Source organism: Hemitrygon akajei, chromosome 10 (assembly GCF_048418815.1).
Source record: "Hemitrygon akajei chromosome 10, sHemAka1.3, whole genome shotgun sequence".
Lineage (NCBI taxonomy): Eukaryota > Metazoa > Chordata > Chondrichthyes > Myliobatiformes > Dasyatidae > Hemitrygon > Hemitrygon akajei.
In genome coordinates, this window is record NC_133133.1 from 143,087,556 (window position 1) to 143,109,197 (window position 21,642).

At 39.0% G+C, this 21,642-nt stretch overlaps 1 protein-coding gene across 4 annotated transcripts in view; it reads left to right on the plus strand.

Moving 5' to 3' along the window:
* Nucleotides 1-21,642, plus strand: part of nup50 (nucleoporin 50) — a 76,130-nt gene that overhangs the window by 18,377 nt on the left and 36,111 nt on the right. For 2 of the 4 annotated variants that reach the window (XM_073059186.1, XM_073059188.1), the window contains exon 3: nt 1,930-2,013. The exons of the other annotated variants lie outside the window; for them this stretch is intronic. In XM_073059186.1, the coding sequence (XP_072915287.1) occupies nt 1,930-2,013 (84 nt within the window). The remainder of the gene's footprint in view (nt 1-1,929; nt 2,014-21,642) is intronic. 4 annotated transcript variants of the gene reach the window in all.

Sequence of the window (21,642 nt, forward strand, 5' to 3'; positions counted from 1 at the left end):
GATCATGGTGTTCACGGGGCAAACACGAGGAAATCTGCAGATGCTGGAAATTCAAACAACACACACAAAATGCTGGTGGAACACAGTAGGCCAGGCAGCATCTAAAGCTTCTCCTTATAGATGCTGCCTGCCTGGCCTGCTGTGTTTCACCAGCATTTTGTGTATGGTGTTCACGTGTTTTCATTATTTTTACTTTCATGTTTTGCTATGCAAGAAATAGCCTGAATTGCAGAGTTCAATAAAATTCCTTGCTACCCTTAATTGCCATCCTGCACTGACTCAGACATTTTGTTTATAACATTTTCCAAGCCAGTTTACTTATTCAATAGGCTGATCATATACTTTGTCTGATTCTCAACCTTCAAGATGAGTCATGTATGTACTTAACATCTGAACATCCAGATCCCTCTGAAGGAGATAATTTCAGATGTTTACATTTTGCTGCTTTGAGCATTTTCTCACCTTTGGTCTTAGATACTTGATGTTTAATCCAAGTTTACAGTTTCTTAAAATCGAAAGGTGATTTTAGATAACAGCAAGTAGAAACGGAACTGCTCATTAATGAACCTCTGCCGATCCCTGATCAAAAGCAAAGGTGGCTGTAGAGCATTGTGCCCTGTCGAAGCTGTGGTGTGTTCTTTATATTTTAAATGGCTGGCATTTAGAGATGTTTGAAAAACTGTTGACTAATTTTAAAGCTATATTTATATTCAATGAATGATATTTCTGGAACATTAAAACACTTTGTTTAATTTAGTGGTGTTTGAGAGCTGCATTTGCAATATCTCAAGAGCCTACATTTTATATTACTTTACTAAATAAATTTTAAGAATCCAGAAATACCATATTTTACACAGCAATCGAAGCCCTTATCTGCCTTCCATTTGCATTCTTAAAAAGGAATTATTACTGGATTTGTCAAGGATGCCTTTTGCTTTACAGAATAGTTGACTCTTTTCCTGTTTTTATGCTCTTAATGAAGTATACAGAACTTTACTAACAGAGATCTGACTAATTGGCGTGTAGTTGCTACCTACTTTTAAATGCCAGTGTTACATTTTGGTACCTCCAATTTGTCAGGACTACTCCAGGAATCTAGGGCATGTGGGAAGATAATTAATACATCCCATTATTTCTGTAAACCCACTTTAGAACTCCGTGATGCAGTCTCCACTTAACCAATGAATATTTGCATAACTCTAGGATAAACCAGAATTCCTTAATCAGTAAAATACGTTTGCAGCAGTTTGTGTTAATGAAGCAGGCAGTTTTCACACAGGAAGTTCCCAAATTAGCAATGTAATTGCTTGATAATCTCCAGTACATTCTTTTGAAGAAGTACTGCCCAGAATATTGTTCACCTATTATACTCACCTGGATTACGTTCTCAATTTTGTAGTTTTTGTCAGCTGTCAAAATGTTAGATCTAGCAAACCAATGACTGCAATACTTGAACAGTGAGAAAGGTTTATACAGTAACTACTTGGTGCTAAACTGATATCATCAGATGAAATGGAATGTAACATGGATTTATCTAATGTGAAACATGATAAGCAGATCCCTTTGGTATAATCTACAATAATCTAAAGTTAGCCAGGGATTCATTTATAGCCTATCTTTCGATCATCTATGTTCACTGTCCATGAATATAATAGGTAAATAAGGTATAGAACTATCCTCTAAATGAGATTATACCATAATGAACACCCAGTTTTTGGAGGAGGTGAAGTTTCAGGGTGAAAAAAGACAGGAAACTTCTTTTGGATAAGCACGAGTCTCGTGTTCATCTGAATTCCTGGCTCCAGTATGAAAATGTAATGAGTCACATTGATATTTTCTTGCAGCTTCAGTATTCTTTTTCCTTTTCTAAGGGAACACAGGATATTGAGTTGTTTATATTGTTTTACCATAGAGTACTTTGCTTTTTAGGCAGGAACCTTCTCAGTTGCAAGTGAAGATGTGCTGAAAAACAGAGCTATTAAAAAAGCAAAACGCAGGAACGTCCTCAATGAGGCAAGTCATATAACTGAATTTTTATTTCCTTTCTGGGGTGTTGTGTGGGGCTTTGCCTACGGTCACTTATTAAATGTCATTGCAACACTGGCACCTAGGACTTGCTTGCAGAATTCAAACTGAAAATTGTTCACAAATCAGGCAAACAGCCACCAACTGAAAATTAATCTCTGATTTTATTAACCTGTTTGGGTAGTCCAGCTGAAAACGTTTGGAATTTTATGTATATCCTGTGGTTAGTGTTAGTGATCAGAGTGATAAACCTATCAGTGTGACAATTTTCATTTTAATCTTGATTTTATCACCATATAAAGAAATAATTTAGTGCCTTAAATATAAAAAATAAAAAGGACTTGCATGTATAACTTTCAAAGGCTGATGCAAATTAGTTTTTGAAATAATGGTTTTCAGCAGTTATGATATCTTTTCATTCCACTTAACCATCTCTCCTACCTCCATGTAACTTAACTTGCATCATTGACATAAATGATGCCTGATTTATGTAGCTTTAATTAGCCAATGAATTTGTGCTACTGCTACTTTCTAGCATTTCGTTTTAAGTCTGATCCCAGAAACTATGAATCTGCAGTTTGATAGAATCTTTTGATCGTAGTTACAGAAGTTGACTGTTTGGAAAACCGTGCATTTTCAAGAAAAGATGCTATTAGCCATTTCAGATGGGGATTAATTAGATATTTCAATTTTGATTAAAGCTTATGTGTTAATTATTTTATACTGCTTTAACTTGGAAGTTATTTTTATAAATCTTTTAATTCCAAATCTGCATGTAATCATTATGTAGTAATCTGTATTCTCTTTATCGTTTTTCAAAGCCATTTTGAGTTTTAGAATTATTTACTTTGGCGTACATTTTCTCACCAGATGCACTTGATTTACTTAAGCATGAAAAATTTGTGGTGTATTATTAGGTGATTAGCATTGGATTTGTTGTAAAGATCATAATGGAGTAAGTTGGTACTTGTACTTCCATTGCTATTTAGTATGGTGTCCATGTGAGATGACCAAACTTGATTTTGGAGTGTTTTTCATCTGAACACAAATGGCCACAGAAAAATTTGACAGGTCTGCTGAGGTATCTTTTGTCTTGAATTTAATGTGCAGGCTATGCTCTTACTCATTGAAAGAATAATCTTAAAATCCTAACTAGAGGATCAAAATTTTTTATGATTCTTGAGCACTTATAGTGATAATACTACTTCCAGGAGAATTATAGCCTTTTAGTTATAAGCACATTGTCTGTACTTGAAGGAGATTAGCTATTGACCAGTATCAAACTGGAAAGTTGCTTGTCTAGAAAATTAAAACACAACAGAAGACAACAAAGTTTTCTTTCAACAGCTCCAACTTACCGCATGTAGTCTGGTCTTATTGGAATGGCCAAGCTTAAGCATTTTGAACAAGTTAAAAATCAAAGGAGGGTTTTTTCGTAATTTTCAAAATGTGGAGGAACCTTCACAAACCCTGATAATCCTGTGATTTCAGTCTCTGAGGCCGACGTGCAAGCAGTCTTCAGGATGATGAACCCATGAAAAGTATCTGGCCCAGATGGGGTACCTGGCCAAGTACCTGTGCTGCTCAACTTGCTGGAGTGTTCACTGAGATCTTTAACCTCTTGCTTCAGCAGTCTGAGGGAAACATTTTTAAGCAGACTTCACTAGTATCGGTGCCTAATGGGCTATGCTGCTACCTGTGCCGTAACCCTGATTTTCACTTCTGCGTCGCTGTATGCCGTAGCAAGCATGCATTGGTGTGTGCCAAAATGCTAGTTGGCGGTGGGGTTTCTGTGCCACTGTGTTGAGTTTCTTCGTGAGAGACATGGACGAGGAAATGCATTTCAAATATTTTTGCATGATGGCAGATAGATTTGACGATTTGGTTCATCTATTTCGCATCGGTGTACGCACAGCCTACAGACATGGAGGAGAAGAAGCAACTGGAAATGCGTAGGAGGAAATGCAATGCTACCAAGCGGACCAATCACAGTTGTTGTGGTCTGCATTGCCGCGACGCATGAGTAACTTCTCTGGAGAGGTGCACATCACCCTACAATGTAGGGTATGCATTACCTACGGTGTCGATGCGACGCACAAGTATGTATCAGCCTTAAGAAGAACGTGCAAACCTGCCTCAATGACCAGCGTCCAGTAGGACTTATATTCACTATGGTGAAGTGCTTAGAGAGGTTGGTGATGAAACATATCAACTCCTCACTGAGAAGTGATTTGGGCGATCTGCTTCATCTCATTGGCTCTTCACTCAACTCTGTAACATCTGGACAGCAAAGATGTATACATCAGGGTGCTCTTTGTCAACTACAGCTTGGTATTCAATACTGTCATCCCCTCAATACTAATGAATAAGCTTCAGGACCTTGGCCTCAATACCTCATTGGATCCTTGATTTCCTCACTTGCAAACCTCAGATAGTTCAGATTAGCAATAACACTTCCTTCATATTCTTCATCAGCACAGGTACACCACAAGGTTGTGTGACTGACTGACTGCCTCCTCCACTCACCTTACACTTGGACTGTAAGGCTAAACACAACTCCCATGTCATATTGTTGACAATACCACTGTCATAGACAGAATGAAAGGTGGTGATGAATCAGCATTTAGGAGGGAGATGGAAAATCTGGCTGAGTGTTACCTTAACAATAGCTTCTTACTCAATGTCACAAGACCAAGGAGCTGATTATTGACTTCAGGAGGAGAAAACTGGAGTCCATGAGCCAGTCCTCATCAAAGGTGGAGTGGGTCAACAACTTAAAATTTCTCAGTGTTATCATTTGGAGGATCTGTCTTGGGTCCAGCACGCAAGAGCAATTACGAAGAAAGTACTGCAGCACCTCTACTTCCTCAGGAGTTTGCTTAGATTTGGCATGACATCTAAAACTTGGACGAACTTCAGGGCTTTCACCACCAGGTTCAGGAACAGTTGCCCCTCGACAATCTAGACTCTTGAATCAAAAGGGATAACTTTACTTAACTTCACTTGTCTCATCATTGAAATATTCCCACAACCTATCCACTCTCTTTAAAGGACTCTTCATTTCATATTCTTGATATTGATTGCTTATTTATTTATTATTATTTCTTTTTGTATTTGCATAGTTTGCTGTCTTTTGCCCACTGGTTGAATTCCCATGCTGGTGTGATCTTTCATTTATTTTATTGTGATTTGTTATTCTATTATGGATTTATTGAGCATGTCCACAAGAAAATGAATCTCGTGATTGCGTATAGTGACGTACAGTGCCTTTAAAAATACTCACCTCCCCCTTGGAAATCTTTGTTTTATAACATTGAATCAGTGGATTTAATTTGGCTTTTTTTTTTGACATTGATCAACAAAAAGACTTTCATGTCAAATGAAATAGATCTTTAGCAAAATTATCTAAATTAATTCCAAACAGAAGACAAAACAATTGATTGCGTAAGTATTCACCCCCTTTAATATGACACACCAAATCATCACTCCGTGCATTCAAGGAGTTTCAGTAGATTGTAGTAAAAATACACCTGCATCTGGAAGGTCCAGCTGCTCGTGAGTTAGTATCCTGGTATAAACTATATCATGAAGACAAAAGAACACTCCAGACAACTCCGTGAAAAGGTTATTGAAAAGCACGTCAGGAGATGGATACAGGAAATTTTCCAAGTCACTGAATATTCCTTGGAGTACAGTTGAGTCAATCATCAAGAAGTGGAAAGAATATGGCGCAGCTATAAACCTGCCTAAAGCAGGTCGTCCTCCAAAACTGAGTGACCATGCAAGAAGAAGAGTAAGTGAGGGAGGTCATCAAGGGACCTATGACAATTCTGGAGGAGTTACAAGGAACAGTGGCTGAGATGGGGGAAGACTACGTATACAGCAACTATTCCCAGGATGCTTCATAAAGTTACAACTTTATGGGAGAGTGGCAAAGAAAAAGCCACTGTTGGGGGGGGGGGGGAAGGGGGGGGGAAACACATGAAATTTTGTCTAGAGTTTGCCAGAAGGCAAGTGGGAGATTCTGAAGTTAGCTGGAAGAAGGATCTATGGTCTGATGAAACCAATAATGAGATTTTTGGCTATCAGACTAAATGCTATGTTTGTGGTAAGGGAAACACTGCACATTATCAAAAACGCACCATCTTTACTGTGAAGCATGGTGGTGGCTGCATCATGCTGTTGTGTTGCTTCACTGCAGCAGCCCCTGGAAGGCTTGTGAAAGTAGAGGGTAAAGTGGATGCATCAAAATATAGGGAAATCCTGAAGCAGTCTGCAAGAAAACTGAGACTTGGGGAGAAGATTTGTTTTCCAGCAAGACAATGACATTTAAAATTAAAAATACATAGAAATGTATTTGCAACAAAAGTAGTTCACTTGGCCCTTCAAGCTTGTTCTGCTATTTAATGTATCATGTTAGATTTCCTTTTAATTTCAATGTTAACTCCTTGTCTTTCAAGTGTATATCTGCTGCTCTTAACTTAAAAATATTCAAAGACTATACATTCACTGCTCATTAAGGAAGAGGGTTCCAGAGAATTTCAAAGCTTGAGACAATTCTGTCCTACTGCTTTCTTAAACCCTGTACTTCCTTGTGGTACCACATTTTGGTGCTCTCACAAGAAGAAGTTCTCTCTCCATGTCCACCCTGATAAGATCATGCAGGATCTTTAACATTTCAATTATCTCTTCTTGGTCATTTAAAATTTGGTAGATACAAGCCTAGCCTGTCCATGTTTACCTCATAGGACAGCCTAAACATTGGAGATATTAGTCTAGTACAGTAGTTCCCAAACATTTTTGGATTACCACCCCTTTGGTTCCCAGACCACATCCCCAGCACCCCCTCTCTTTCTGGGCATGACTTAGAAACGAGAATTTTGATTTACTTGACAGTGAAAGAAAATAGGACTGCAAATTCAAAGCAGTGACAAATAATTGCAAAGATTATTCAAATCTATTTAAAGCTGCAAATAAAACTATTTATTTAATTATATAGTAAAAACAATTTCCATCAACAATTGCAGAGCATACATTAGTAGTCCAACTATTCAGTACTTCATTTTTTCCCCTTTCAGTGAGATGGATAGGCTTGTTGCAGTGCTATCAACTTCTCAAGATTAGTCTGAATGTCATTCAGAAGGAGTCTCAGATCCTCAGTTCAGTAATTTGTATTCTTTTGTTGTTGCTTTGAAAGAAGTTGGGCGTCTGACTGAAATCATGCTTGATTAAGTATGATGTTGGAAAGGCAATAAACAACATTTTGACCTTTCCCCGCAGTGGTTGATAGTTTTCAGAGATTTATTTCTACAACCAAAAGTCTTGGTATGTTTTGAACCTGAGTTTCAGCTCAGTCATTTTGTAGCAAGATCAGTTCTTCCTCCATCCTTCCTGTTAATTGCTCATTACAAGTGTTCTAGAATGGATTTATTACCCAATCTGGAATTTGGACTGAGAGAAGATTCTGAAATCTCTCTGACGGGTCTTTATGCAGCTCACCCACGTGGACACAGTATACTTGAAGATCATCTGGTACTCTTTCTTTCTCTTCCAATTCGGAGAAATTGAGAAAGATTGTGCCAGGCAATGTTGCACTTAAATAGGGTTAACTTGGACAGATATGTGGAGATGATAGATTTGACTTTGATAAGATTCACATCATTCCCTTGCAATTGAAAATTGATATTGTTAAACTTTGAATAACTCTGACAGATAAGCAAGGTCATACCTAATATTCTTGAGTTGATTACTGAAATGAAGCATTCGTGTCTTCAACAAATTTTATCACAGTTTCAAAAAGCGTAAAAAAAAAAGTCAGGCAGTTTCCATTTGCGAACCATCGAACTTCTATGTGCAACAGCAAGCATTTAAATTGTTCAACAGCTCTTGAAATAGTCAAGAATTGAGAGCATGGGAGTTGATTTAATTTACTGCTGTGATAACAGTATTTCATTTATGCAGCCGTTCACTTAGTATCTTGCAACAGATATCTGAATTGTAGTGAATGGTAAATATGTTAGATACAGCTTTTTCAAGTAAATAATAACCCCACAGTGGCATCCAGAAATTGATGATGCCCTGTCTGTTGAAATATTAACTCCATATCTGTTTCTAGCCCCCTTGCAAATAACAACTCTTAAACCATGTTTTCACCTTTCATAAAGCCAACATATCCAAGAAGCAAAGATTTGTTGCCTGGCAAAGTTGACTCATCCAACTGCAGAGCAAATTCTGTTGTCCTGAGTATGTTGCACAATGTATCTTCCACATTCTTAGAAATTTCATCAATTTGTCTTTTGAACAGTGTAGTTGCTGAGCAGAATTGCTTTAATTATTTGGTCTTGTGATTTATGCAAAACTGTACTGGGAACCTCCAGTACTACTGCCATAATCAGTCCCATTGTATAGGGTTTTTCAGGTTTCGTAATGAGCTTTGAAATGTTGTATGAAGCACACAAAGCATGACAGCCTCTCGCTCCAGGGCCCACAACTGTTCAACCCTCTCTGCAATGGCCTCTCTCTCTCCGATGAATTCTTTAATGACTTTTTTTATAAAAAAAACCTTTAGTATTAGATGACTGTCCCTTTCCTATGTTCACTCTTGCTGTATCTCTCCCTCCCGTCCCTTCACAGTCCATAGCCTCACCAACTTCCCTGATTAGGAAGTCCAGCCAATCCTACTTCTGCTGCTGCACAAACTTTGACCATTGGATTCTTCGCTCACTACATGACGCCTCTTATGTTATTATGTTGTTGCCGTGACTCGATTTACTCTGATGTTGACCGGAGGTGATGCATGTGTGTTTAATCGGTTCTAATTAATACAGGTTTGTAGTTCCTCTGGGTGAAAAGGTTGCCCTTCAGGTACCTATTAAAACTCTCCTCAACTTAAACCTATGCTGCCTATTTCTTGATTCCCTAACCCTGGGGAAAATATTTTGTGCATTAACTCTGTCTGTGCCCCTCCCCTCATGAGTCTATACACCTCTTTACGATCAGCTCTCATTCTCCTATGCTCCAATGAATAGGAGGTAGGTTGGCTTACCCAACCTTTCTTTACAACTCAGTCCCTTAAGCCTGGTAATGTCCTCTCCACTCAATTTAGGGTAATGGCAGTTTGTCCAATACTGAACGCAATATTCTACATGTGGCCTCACCATTTTGTACAGTAGAATTATAAACTCTGCAGTGAACTGGTAGATTTAAAGGAAAAATGGGAAACAAGGTCTTAGTTCAAAGGAAGTGTGACCAATCAAACCTTGTTCAGTTTCAAGGGACCACAGGAAATGGAATCAGTTAAATTTCAAGGGAATGCAGGCAGTAGAACTTTGAATTTTAAGTGAATAGGAAAACGTGGCCCTCGGGAAAGTTGGATTAGGAGTGTGGAAAACATTTTCTCTCAAACTTGATGCTAGACTATTGCCATTTCCAAATAATCAGGTAGTGGATTATCAGTTTTACTGCACTGGATTTTCATTTATCAGAAATTGAAATAATTGTTAAAATATTTGATATATTGGAATATATTAAAACTTTAAAAATGAAATAAAAACACAATGTTTAAAAATATCTAAAGCCTGGCTATGCTCTTGAAGCCCCAGTAAACTGTGGTCTGACGTTGGTCTGAATGGCTGTTTCTCCACCATAATGCCAAAGTATCAAGGAATACTGATATAGAAATGGCCATTCGAATTACCACTAAATCCTGAAATCTTAGGTTTCATCGCACATGTTCAGGACTTTTCAGTGTGAATAAACGTGAAGGGAAACTGCCAGCTATACCAACATGATGCTGTTCATTTTCTCTACCTGTATATCAAATGACAAGAAGTAATGTCAGAAAGTTCTGAATGCATTGATTTAAACTAAATTGAATGTTATTTGGTTAGATGATGTATTGGTTAGTCATTAAAAGCTTTCACTGGATAGTATTTGTGTTTGCAGTATGACATTGATTGCTCAATGCAGCAAACATTTTAATTGTTTTGATGGTGGTAAATAAGTTTGGTCCAAGGCATGCCTTCTGGAGAACTTGGGTTTAATTTTCATAACTTCAAAACATTGTGTTCTATTTTGATGATGAAATTGTGCCTCACTGGAAAGGAACTTTTCTTGCAATAAAAGTATAATTTAATTCTGAAGTAGTTGTTTCAGAGTTTTTCCTTATGCAGGGCATTGAAATGAACCTTCTCATCCATGAGGCTTGAAATATTTTAAGAAATTTGCACAATTTCCTTTTTAATTTTTTTTGTGAATTTGTCCTTTGAGTCTTGCATCTTGTGTTTTGGTTTAAACTTCTATGTAGGCATATTGTTCAGTTCTAGAGAATACCAGTCTGCTGAAAAATGAATAGTCGAGATGCTGAAATCTACACATCATATTTGTTGCTATCTTTTGAGTTATCTTTTAAGTTATATTTTGATTTTGCAGGGAATGGGTCTCCTGCTGCCATGTAATATTTTTTGAGATCATAGATATGGCAATCTGACCCAGGTTATTCTCTGGTATTTGCACTAAATTCTGTCGTGCATCAACTTTGACCCAATATTTCATTAATGTCTGTTTCATTTTTGTAGACATGTTTTTAATTTCCACATTGAGAGATAATGAGCTGTTTCACTTCCTCCACTTTAATCTCCTACAATTTTTTCCCATTATGTGCATGTTCTTATTTTACAGTTTACAGAAGTAGTATTAAAGCTGCACCCATTTAAAAATTACATGATGTAACTGGCAACTTTCTAGGTTGCGCAGTGCTTAATAGTTACAGTGCATGTTAAATCTTGTGTAAACTGTCTACACTTTATTCTTCATGTTCCAGGTGTTTAAGACTGTACATTCTGCTTTGGGTGTTGTTAGTGATCAGTAATGCACATTTCACTTATTGTACTAGGTTGTAAATTTAAATTTCGTATGTATTTACTATGTAGTTGACTTCAATATTATCTTCAAGTAAGCATACAGCAGTACTGTACAGCATGAGCCCAATGGCAGTTTAATTTATAATTTATTTTTTATTGATCATTGGCATCTCTGGCAATTTGTCATTAGGAAAGTGATGAGCCACCTGCTTGAACCACTCCAGTCCTGGTAAAAGTACAGACAGTCCCCAACTTCCATAAGGATTCCATTCTTTATGCAAGTGAGAACTGTTCTAAAGCCGATGTCTCTGTTAGAAACATCTGTTTTCCATATCTACTCTTATCCTACCTCTGTACATATCCTTACTATAATTCATTTAATTGATCTCTAGCAATATGCATAATTAATCTAATGGAATTTATATTGCATCTAATCATTAATGAATACCATGAAACATTTACTAGCTTAAAGTTCTAAAAATGAGTGAAAGAAGTGTGAAAGTGGAAAAAGAAATTTTCCTAAGTGTGGTCACTCAACCTGAGGTGCTTCTAGAGCCATAGAAAAGTACAGGACAGAAAAAGAATCTTTGGCGCATCCAGTCTGTTACGAACCATTTAAACTGCCTAGTCCTATTGACCTACATCCTAACCATAGTCCTCTATACCCCTGCCATCCATGTACTTCTCTTAAGCATTGAAATCAAGTTTCTCTCAATACCCTAGCACCAATTTCCATTCGCTAACATCTTTTAATGCTGTAAACTATTCCCATGGTATTTCATAGGTGTATGAACAAAACTTGACACCAAACAAGAAGGTAAAATGAATGGGTGACTGAACTGAGATGTATGGTGGAGGAGAATCCACACAGAGAGAGAACTTTGGAACTGACAAAAGTATATTCATCCCAAAAATGGCTACCTTTTGATGGTCACCAGAAGTAGGATTGATTTTATCTTTCTGATAAGAACTGATTTTTCAATGTTTAATGAAAATTTTAGCATTGAATGCCATCACTGACTAGTTTTTGGTTGATGTTGTTACCTACCTTTTTGTCCAAAATCTCCACTCAGTGTATTTCTTGATCATTCCCTAACTGTTCTTAATAACATTTGTTAACTTACTTTAAGTAGCTTATTTTTTATCCTTGAGGCTTTTTTTACTTTAAGGAAAAAGTATTCTGTCAAAAGAGAGAAAGCACTCTCCTTGATAGGAATTGGAATCTTCAAGGTGAGTGTGGTAGTTGAATTTTTCTGTGAGTTAAGCACCAATTGATAATTGTCCTGCTTCAGATATCAGCTAGTTGGCATTATATTGAAATTTAGTGCAAAATTAAACATGTGGCTTGTTTCAAATCTGTTTTACAAACTCAACATTTTTAAATTAACTTTGACTTACATCTTTTTTCAACATCACCCTTCAAATAAACTTAGATGAAAGTATATTAGGAAGGAAGATTATTTATCTATATGGTTATTTGAATGAAGCTGATGCATCTCAAGAATGCACATATGTAGCATCTTTGTTCTGAAGCACAGTTTGGATTAATCTAATAATGCGAAAATTTTAGTGTGGCTTGGGCTTTTTTAAAAAAGGGATCTGCAAGTAAAAATAAAGTTTTTACAAAATGCAAATATGGTCATGTTGATATAACGTCAATTTTGAAAATCTCCTTGCACTTTTTCGAAAATTGGAAGTGTCAGGTGAGAATTGGTATTGAAGAGCAACAATTAATTGATTTGTGAAATCTCAGTAGCCAGATTTTCCAGTAATGAATGTAGCAATGAGAAATGTGAATAAATGAGTGAATTCATGTGAATTAATAATGGGCGGGTGAGGCTAACATAAACATAACAGCAGGAAGTCACATTATAGAAACAATTGCCGTCCACAGATATTTAAATAGTTGTAGATTTAAAATTTAAAGTGTTAGTAATTATTTTGAAGCCAGGTTTTCAGTGATATGTTTTGATGGATTAATTAGTTAAGAAGTATTCTTAATGTGGAGTTCTAAGTAGATAATGTATTTAGAAAGTGAATGAGTATAGCATTGAAGAGGCATTTCAGCTCACTGTGTCTGGCTCTGAGGCTCAGAAGGATAGGTTGCTGTCAGACAGAGAGTAGTGATGGGAGACCCAATAGTGAGGGAGACAGACGGGAGATTCTTTGGCTGCAAAAAAATGCTTGTGTGACGTGTTCCCTCCCAAGTGCCTGGGTTAAGGACGTCTGAGCAGCTGCGTTACGTTCTCAAGGATGAGGGTAAATAGCCGGAACTTGTTGTACACATTGGAACAAATAATACAGGTAGAACAGAAAATCTCTTCCTAGAGAATGAGATAGGAAATTGGGTAAGAAATTTGAAATGCTGGACCGCAAGTTAGTAATCTTTGGATCATGTGCTAGTGAGTCCAGCAATAGAAAGCTAGAGCAGATGAATGCATTACTGAAAAGCTGCAGCGGGGGAGGAATTCAGGTTTTTGGATCATTGGAATCACTTCTGGGGTAGAGACAACCTGTACAAGAGGCACAGGTTACACTTGGGAGGGTGGGGGGGGGAATCTCGTTGTGGGGAAATTTGCCCAGGGAGATTTTAAACTAGATTGGGGAGTTACTTGAAAGAGTGAAATCAGTGAGAAGACAGGTATACGTGCAGTCCATGAGGACGTCCATGAACCAGTCCTCATTAGGGAATTGGTGGTGGAAAGGGTACCTAACTTTAAATTTCTTGACGTTATCGTATCAGAGTATCTGTCCTGGGACCAGCATGTAAGTAACATTTAAAAAGAAGGCGTGACAGCGCCTCTACTAAAAACTTGCGCAAATTTAGCATGTCATCTAAAGCTGACGACTTTCTATAGCTACACGGTGGAGTTGTATTCTGGTTGCATCACAGTCTGTATGGTAACACCAGTGTTCAAGAACAGTTTACAAGAAGTGATTGGTACAGCCCAATCCATCCCAGGAAATTCCCTCTCCACCACTGAGAACAGCTACAAGAAACGCTGCAGTAAGAAAGCAGCATCCATCATCAAGGATCCCTGCTAGCCAGGTCATGATCTCTTCTCGCTGATACTGTTGGTAAGGAGGACAGGGTCCCACCACCCAGTTCAGGAATAGTTACCACCCTTCAGCCATCAGTCTCCTGAACCAGCATGGATAACTTCACTCAACTCAACTCTGAACTAATTCCACTAACCTATAGACTGACTTCCAAAGACTACAACTCCTTTTCTCAGTGTTTTTTACTTGTTTATTTATTATTTTTATTTGCTGTTTGTAGTCTTCTGCACATTGGCTGTTTGTCAGTCTTTATGTAGTTTTTCATTGGTTCCATTGTGTTTCCATGTTCAACTGTAAATGCCTGTAAGAGAATGAATCTCAAGGTTCTTGTACTTATTTTGATAATAACTACACTTTGAACTTTGAACCAAAGAATCTAAGCTTCATTATCAGGATAATCATGTTTACAGTAAGAGAGCAGGTAGGACTGCTACTTTAAATTGCATCTATTTCAGTGCATGTAGCTTAATAATTCAGGCAGAAAACTGGTGGTGTGGATACCTCCAGGGACTGGAGAACTGTAACTATAACAGAATCACGGATGAGGAGAGGGCAAGACTGTCAGCTTAATGTTTCAGGATACTGAAGCTTTGGATGTGACTAGAGAAACAGATAAGAATATAGGGGGTGTTGCCTTTTTGAAATGGGAGGACGTTGCAGCAGTGTTTAGAGGATATTTTAATAAGGCCTTTTGGCTAGGTCTTAGATTAAGAAGGCGTGGTCACCTTGGTAGGGCTATATTATAGCCCTTACCACCCCCGCCACCCACCAGCAGGAACTTGAAGAAGTTTTATGTAATTGTGTAGATTCCTGTGATCCCAATTCTATTAATTTTGAAATAGCTTTGGAAAGAAATACAGCAGGTCTACAGGTTAAAGTCCTGAACTGGAACAGGGTCAACTTGAAGGACGTTAGGCAAGATCTAGCTGGGGTCAACTGAATAACTATTTAAAGGTAAAGCAGCAGTTGGTAATTGGGAGGCTTTTGAAATGGTCGTAGCAAGAGTTCAGCGACAACTTTGATCGTGTTGGGTGAAAGGTAGAAACAGCAAGTTTGGGGACCCCTCAGTGATATTAAGGCTCTGACTAGGGTAATGAAGGAAGTATACATTGTGTTTAGGCAATTGGGTATAAATGAATCCTCAGGCTTGAGAAATCAGTAGGGCAAAAAGAGGCGATGAGATGGATTTGGCAGGCAGGGTTAGAGATAATCCCAAGAGATTCTTCAGTTATTAACAGTAAAAGGATGACTAAATCCTCTTTAAAAACAACCAGGTCTGCCTATGAAACCGGAGAAGATGGCTGAGTCTTTTAAAGTTGTTTTCACCTGTGTTTACTATCATTGATGCCATGGAAATGAACGTAATAAGCAGGTGTTGAATCAAATGCATATTACATATAAGGTGGTATTACAGCCTTGAAACACAGCAAATTGGGTAAACCCCCAGGGCTTGAACAAATACACCACTGAATGTTATGGGAGGCCTGGGAAGAAATTGGAGACACCCTTGTAGGGATAGTTGCTTCATTGTTAGCCTCTAGAATAGTGGTCGCCAACCCGTCGATCGCGATCAACTAGTTGATCTTTGAGACTTTCCCAGCAGATCCCAAAAAATAAATAAATAAATAAATAAATAATACACAACTACTGTTGAGAGATTGTTTCCGGGTTGCGGGGTTAGTTCCGTTCTTTCTGCCCAGTGCGTGTGCATGTAGCTTTCCCCGCACTACACAGTGTACTTCAGTGGTCCCCAACCACCAGGCCGCGAGGAAAATACGAGTCAGCTGCACCTTTCCTCATTCCCTGTCCTGCCCACTGTTGAACTTGAACGCATGCGAGGTCATCAGTCGCCTAAACGCAGTGACACCCTCGTGCCAGGGGTCACTGGTTGGCCCAGGCGGCCAGCAGGAAGTGCTGTCGCTACTGACCTGGAGCACTGCCTCTAAACCTGTTTAACGCACCGAATGTGGGGAACCTGGTGCTAAAACATTTGCAGACGACCTAATTTGGGCCCAGCGTTTCGTAAGTATCAGAGCAGCTACCTCGCTGCAATCTACTGAAACAAACTTTTGTTGGCCGATAGATCCTACAAGGGGGGAGGGCTTGCGCTCGGTCGGTTGCTCTCTCCGGACTGCGACTGCCGCAGCCCCGGTACAGGAACAGCTGCACCTGGCCAAGGGGTCTGGCAGCGGGTGGAGGGAGGCTGGAGCTCGGACCCGAAGGCTGTCTGATGAGGCAATGAAGCCTTCAAAACTGCTTCGGTACCCTGAGTCCAAGAACCCTGCACTGAAAGACAAGCCTGTTGAGTTTTTTTCCAGCGGAAAAAACGTGAGCAGCGTGGGATAGAAGCTAAGTGCCGAGAGCCGCGAAAACTAAATTGCAGAATAGACTGGACATAAGGAACCTCCTTTGAGTATTGCTGTATTCCCGTCGTGTTTAACACCCCACTCCCCCGTCAGCCGGCCCGCAAGAATATTGTCAATATTAAACCAGTCCACGGTGTAAAAAAAAGGGTTGGTACTCCTGGTGTTTATACATTATTTCTACTTCTGGGTTGTGGGGTTTTACTTCCGGTCTTTTCTGCCCTGGTGTGCATGCATGTAACTAATTGATCTGGGGTTGATCTTGCCTTTTACTAAGGCCATGGTAGGGGATCTTGGGCTTAAAAAGGTTGGTGACCACTACCCTAGAAGACTGGAGAGTGGTTAATCTTTTCTTTAAGAAGAGTAGCAAGGATAGGCATTGAATTACTGTCCAGTGAGCCTAACTTCAATGTAGGAAAGTTACTGGAAGGAGTTCTGAGGGATGAGATCTACAATCACTTGGGTAGTCAAGGCTTGATCAGGAATAGTCAGCATGATTTTGTGGAAGGGATGTTAAGTCTGGTCAATCATTTAGAGTTCGTTTTTGAAGTCACTAGAGGGATAGATGAGGGTAGGACAGTGAATAGATGAGGGTAGGACAGTGAATGTTGTCTGTATGGACTTCAGCCAGGCCTTTGACAAGGGCCTGCATAGCAGGCTTATCTGCAAGTTAAGTTTCATGGGATTCGGGGGGAGCTAACTAGGTGTATTCAGAATTGCCTCATTGATAGGAAGCAGAGGGTGATGGTTAAAGGTGAATTCTCTGACTGGTGACCAGGAGTCAGTGTTGTGACCTCTGTTCATTTTTATATAAATGATTAGGATGTGATGCTAAATTTAGTGGGTCTTCTTGATGGTGAAGTAGGTAACAGTGAACTATAAAGCAATCTTGATCAAGCTGCAGAGGGTGCAAAATAGAGTTATGAGGATGCTGCCTGAATTAGAGGGCTTGAGTATTAAGGAGGTGGGCTGAAGAATGGCAAGTGAATTTCAACTTGGGCAAGTGTGTGGCAATGCATTTTGAATATTCAAACCAGGGTAGGACTTGACAGGGCACTGGCAAGTGTTGTGGAACAGGGATCTGAAATTGAGGCCATGCAAGTCGATGGTATTGTGGCGACCCACTTTCTGCGCAGGCGAACCGGCTCACAAATAGCCAGCGCGCGGGGGGAGACTTTGGTAATGCACCTCTGATGTCATTTCCGCCCGGAGAGGGCGGGCGCTGGGGATTTAAATGCCAGCGCCGCAAAGTTTGAATAAACTAGTCTCAAAACGACTTACCGACTGCGTGTCGTTATTTCAGCGCTGTGTGTAGCACATCGCTACAGTATATTAAAGGCATTTTACAGTTATCCTTGTCATTAGTGAGACTGTGCTAGGGACATTGAGTACAGTTCCTGCTATAGGGAAAACATTGTCAAGCTGCTGAGGGTTCAAAAGAGATTTACAATGATGCTGCCTGGACTAAAGGGCCTGAGTACTAGGGAAAAGTTGGCCACCCTTAGGACATAGGAGAATGAGAAGTGGCCTCAGAAGTTTACAAAATCATGAGAGATATAAATAAGGTGGATGGTCATAGTCTTTTCTCTAGGATTATGGAGTCCAAAATTAGAGGACACAGGCACAAGGTAAGAGGGGAGAGATTGTGACTTGTGAGGTAACTGCTTTACACAAAGGGTAGTGAGTAACCGGAATAAGCTGCCAGAGGAAGTGTTTAAGGTGGGCACAAATTCAACATTTAAGACTCATTTGGATAGGTATATAGAGGGGAGGACCACTTGGGCTGATGGGCCTGTTTCTATGCTTTAAAATTAAATGAATCCAGTCTGCTTGCATATTCTTCCATTCCCTGCCAGTTCATGTCTTTCTAAATGCCGATTAAGCCTTGCTATTGTAACTTGCCTGCCACCACCTTCTCTAGCACTGCATTCCAAGCACCTACCGCTCTTCATGTACTCCATGTAGTAAAAACAGAACTGTTACAAAATGCTGGTGGAACACAGCAGGCCAGGCAGCATCTATAAGGAAAAGCACTATCGACGTTTCAGGCCGAGACCCTTTGTCCTGGGTCTCAAAGGGTCTCGGCCCGAAACGTCGACAGTGCTTTTCCTTATAGATGCTGCCTGGCCTGCTGTGTTCCACCAGCATTTTGTGTGTTTGAATTTCCAGCATCTGCAGATTTCCTTGTGTTTGCTCTTTAAAAACAGAACTGTGTTGTGTTATGAGTCACATTGTAATGTAAATCATTGGTATGATTTTGTAATTGAAGTAATGATGAGACTCATTAATGCCAACCTGTGTGCTGAAACTTTTGGCATATCTGAATACAGGTTTCCCCCGCTATCTAAAGGTAGAGCGTTCCTATGAAATGGTTCGTAAGCCGGAATGTTGTAAAGTGAATAAGCAATTACTATTTATTTATTTGGGAAATATTTGTGAGCATTCCCAGACCCAAAAAAAGCCTACAAAGTCATGCCAAATAACACATAAAACCTAGAATAACAGTAACATATAGATACACAGCCTATATACAGTAGAAATACTTTTCTGCAATCATTGCTGCACTGTCTAGTGTAGCATATAATCTCGCTACATAGCGGAAGCAGTCTCTCCAGTAACCTTTAAGCTATGAAGCTGCCAAATCATACCAAATAACACATAAACATACACAGCCTATATAAAGTAGAAATAATGTATGTACAATGTTGTTCCACTTACCGGAATCGGGAAGACAGCGAGCACACTGATGGTGTGTTAGGCTGTGTCATCGGAGGTTGGGGTGCTCGGCAATTTTTTTTCCAATAAATTGCGGTTTCATCACAGTTAAACACTTATACGAATAACCACCTTCTGTAATTATTATCTTAAGTTCTGCTGGGAACTTTTCGGCAGCTTCAGTATCAGCTGAAGCACTCTCTCCAGTAATCTTTAAGCTATGAAGCTGCCCTCGCCTCAGAAACCGATCAAACCACCCATGACTACCTTTTAAATTCCACTTTCGCAACACTTTCATCACCATCGTCCAGTGCTTTCTGTTTCAGCTTACTAAAAAGACTGACTAATTTCTCCGTAAGTATAAGATAACGGAACACCACGCTTTGTACACCTTTCAATCCACTCAAGCAATAGACTTTCCATTTTATCCATTATTGGATGCCGACTAAGAGAGACCACTTTGCTACGAGCAGAACCAACAGTAACATCAGCAACTTTCAAGATTCTTTCTCTCTGCATATAAATAGTGTGAATGGTTCAATGCACGAACAATGTCCTTACTTCGTTCACCACGATCAAAACGCTTAATTATATCTAGTTTTACGCTGAGTTTAACACCCTTACGAGCTCTTTTAGGCTTTTCCGATACCTTAGAACTCATCTTGTTAACGGATGCACAAAATAAATCGACATAAAGCACAGATGCTCACAGGCACGTGTTTAAGCTATGGCGGCTAGAATGCAGTTCTGGGGGCGTGCGCTGCCTTTTTTCGTAACAGTGAAAACACCTTCTGTTAGCGAAAACAGGTAACTAATGTAGGTCTTTCGTAACAGCAAGGTATCGTAAAGCAAATGTTTGAAAAAGGGGGCCACCTGTACTGATAACTGACTGTTGACTCAGACCAGTTTAGTTTCAAAATTCTTTCTCAGGACATGATTTAAAACCTGGTTGTTCATTCTCATTCAATATTTCCAGGTATGGACTCAACAGGGATTATTCAACCTGATTGAAAGGATTTCCTATTATTTGTTATATTCTCATTTGCTCTGTAGAGTGCAGAATATTGGATCAGATTGTAGATTAGGTAAGCCACAAATCCAAGCATTATTTATCTCCTTACCAGAGGCTAAAAATCTGGGCCATGATGAATCAGATATCACAGTAGCTATAAAATCCATTTGAATTATTACATATCTTTAGATCTTTTCATATACTATTCAAATATAGTTTTGAACTTTGTGTTTATATTCAATTGTGTAATATGGCACTTAATTCAGATTTTGAGTGTCAACTGTTCTGAATGTGTGTGATTCCACAACACAATCTTGTATGTAATTAAGTAAGCAGATTTCAAAGGGAGATAGATTAATTTTCAAATCCATATTTTCACACAGATATGTTAATGATTTAGTGCCCCTGTTGTAACTCTCAAGGATCTCTTGATAGTTGAAATTTGCTTAAAAATTTGAATTATGAATGGATTTAGGATTACTTTTGAAAGCCAGATGACAGTTGATGTAGAAGGGGAGAAATTTTATATAAACAAATACTAGCTGGCATTATGAAACTAAATTGTCAAATTATTTAGAAGTTTTGCAAAATTGAGGAATGGATTTTCACCTTTTCCTAGAAAATGGTGAAAAGCAAACTTAATTTTAGTCTTAAATTGCTTAATTCTTCTGCTGTTGTCTTTGTTTTCAGTTATTTGGCTTCCAGTTTTAATAAGTAAAAGATGATCTTTATCTATTTGCCAATACAGCATGAAGTAGGCCCTTCTGGCCCTTTGAGCTATCCCACCCCAGCAATCCCACAACCCGGATTAACCCTAACCTAATCACAGGATAATTTACAACTGGTAAGCTGTTGGACTGTGGGAGGGAAACAGCACCTGGGGAAAAACATATGCATTCCACAGGGAGGACGTACAGAGACTCCTTAAAGAACAGCACCGGAATTGAACTCCAAATTCTGAAACACCCCGAGCTGTAATAGCATTGGGCAAACTGCTGCACTGTTGTGACGTTTGTCTCATCATTGGGCCATCAGACCAATCTTGAATATTGTCCAAATTCTGCTGGGAAAATTGCATTATCTTGGGAGTTGCAAATACAACCAAGTATTGCCACTTCTAGTTAGGGGATGAAGCAACTTAAGATGAGTCCAGAATGCTGCCTTGATCAAGAATGAGATGATTAATCTTCAACAACCATAGCCATCATTTTGTGCAATACTTGTAACTCAAGCCTTTGGTTGGTTTTGCAGATGATACCGCAATTAGAAAAATACTGTATTGATTTCAAGAGCAGTGTTCTCTCTGCTGTTCTGAAATTCAGATCTTATTTATTTAAATCAAGACTCAAATAATATGTAGAAATGCATGTCCCTGTCTATATTGAGCATTGATGAGTGAGTTTTTGGTGAATAATTGTTGCTTGACAGTGTTGTTGACAAACCTTTCCTTCACTTTGTTATGGGAGGGGGGAATTTTCAATGGTACAGTAAAATGGATTGTGTTTGTTCCACTGTTTGTAGACAGGATGAGCTTGGGTGATTTTCCACTTCGTCATGCCGATGCTTTTGTCATTGTGGTGGGTCAGATTTCTGGTTCTGGAAAAGA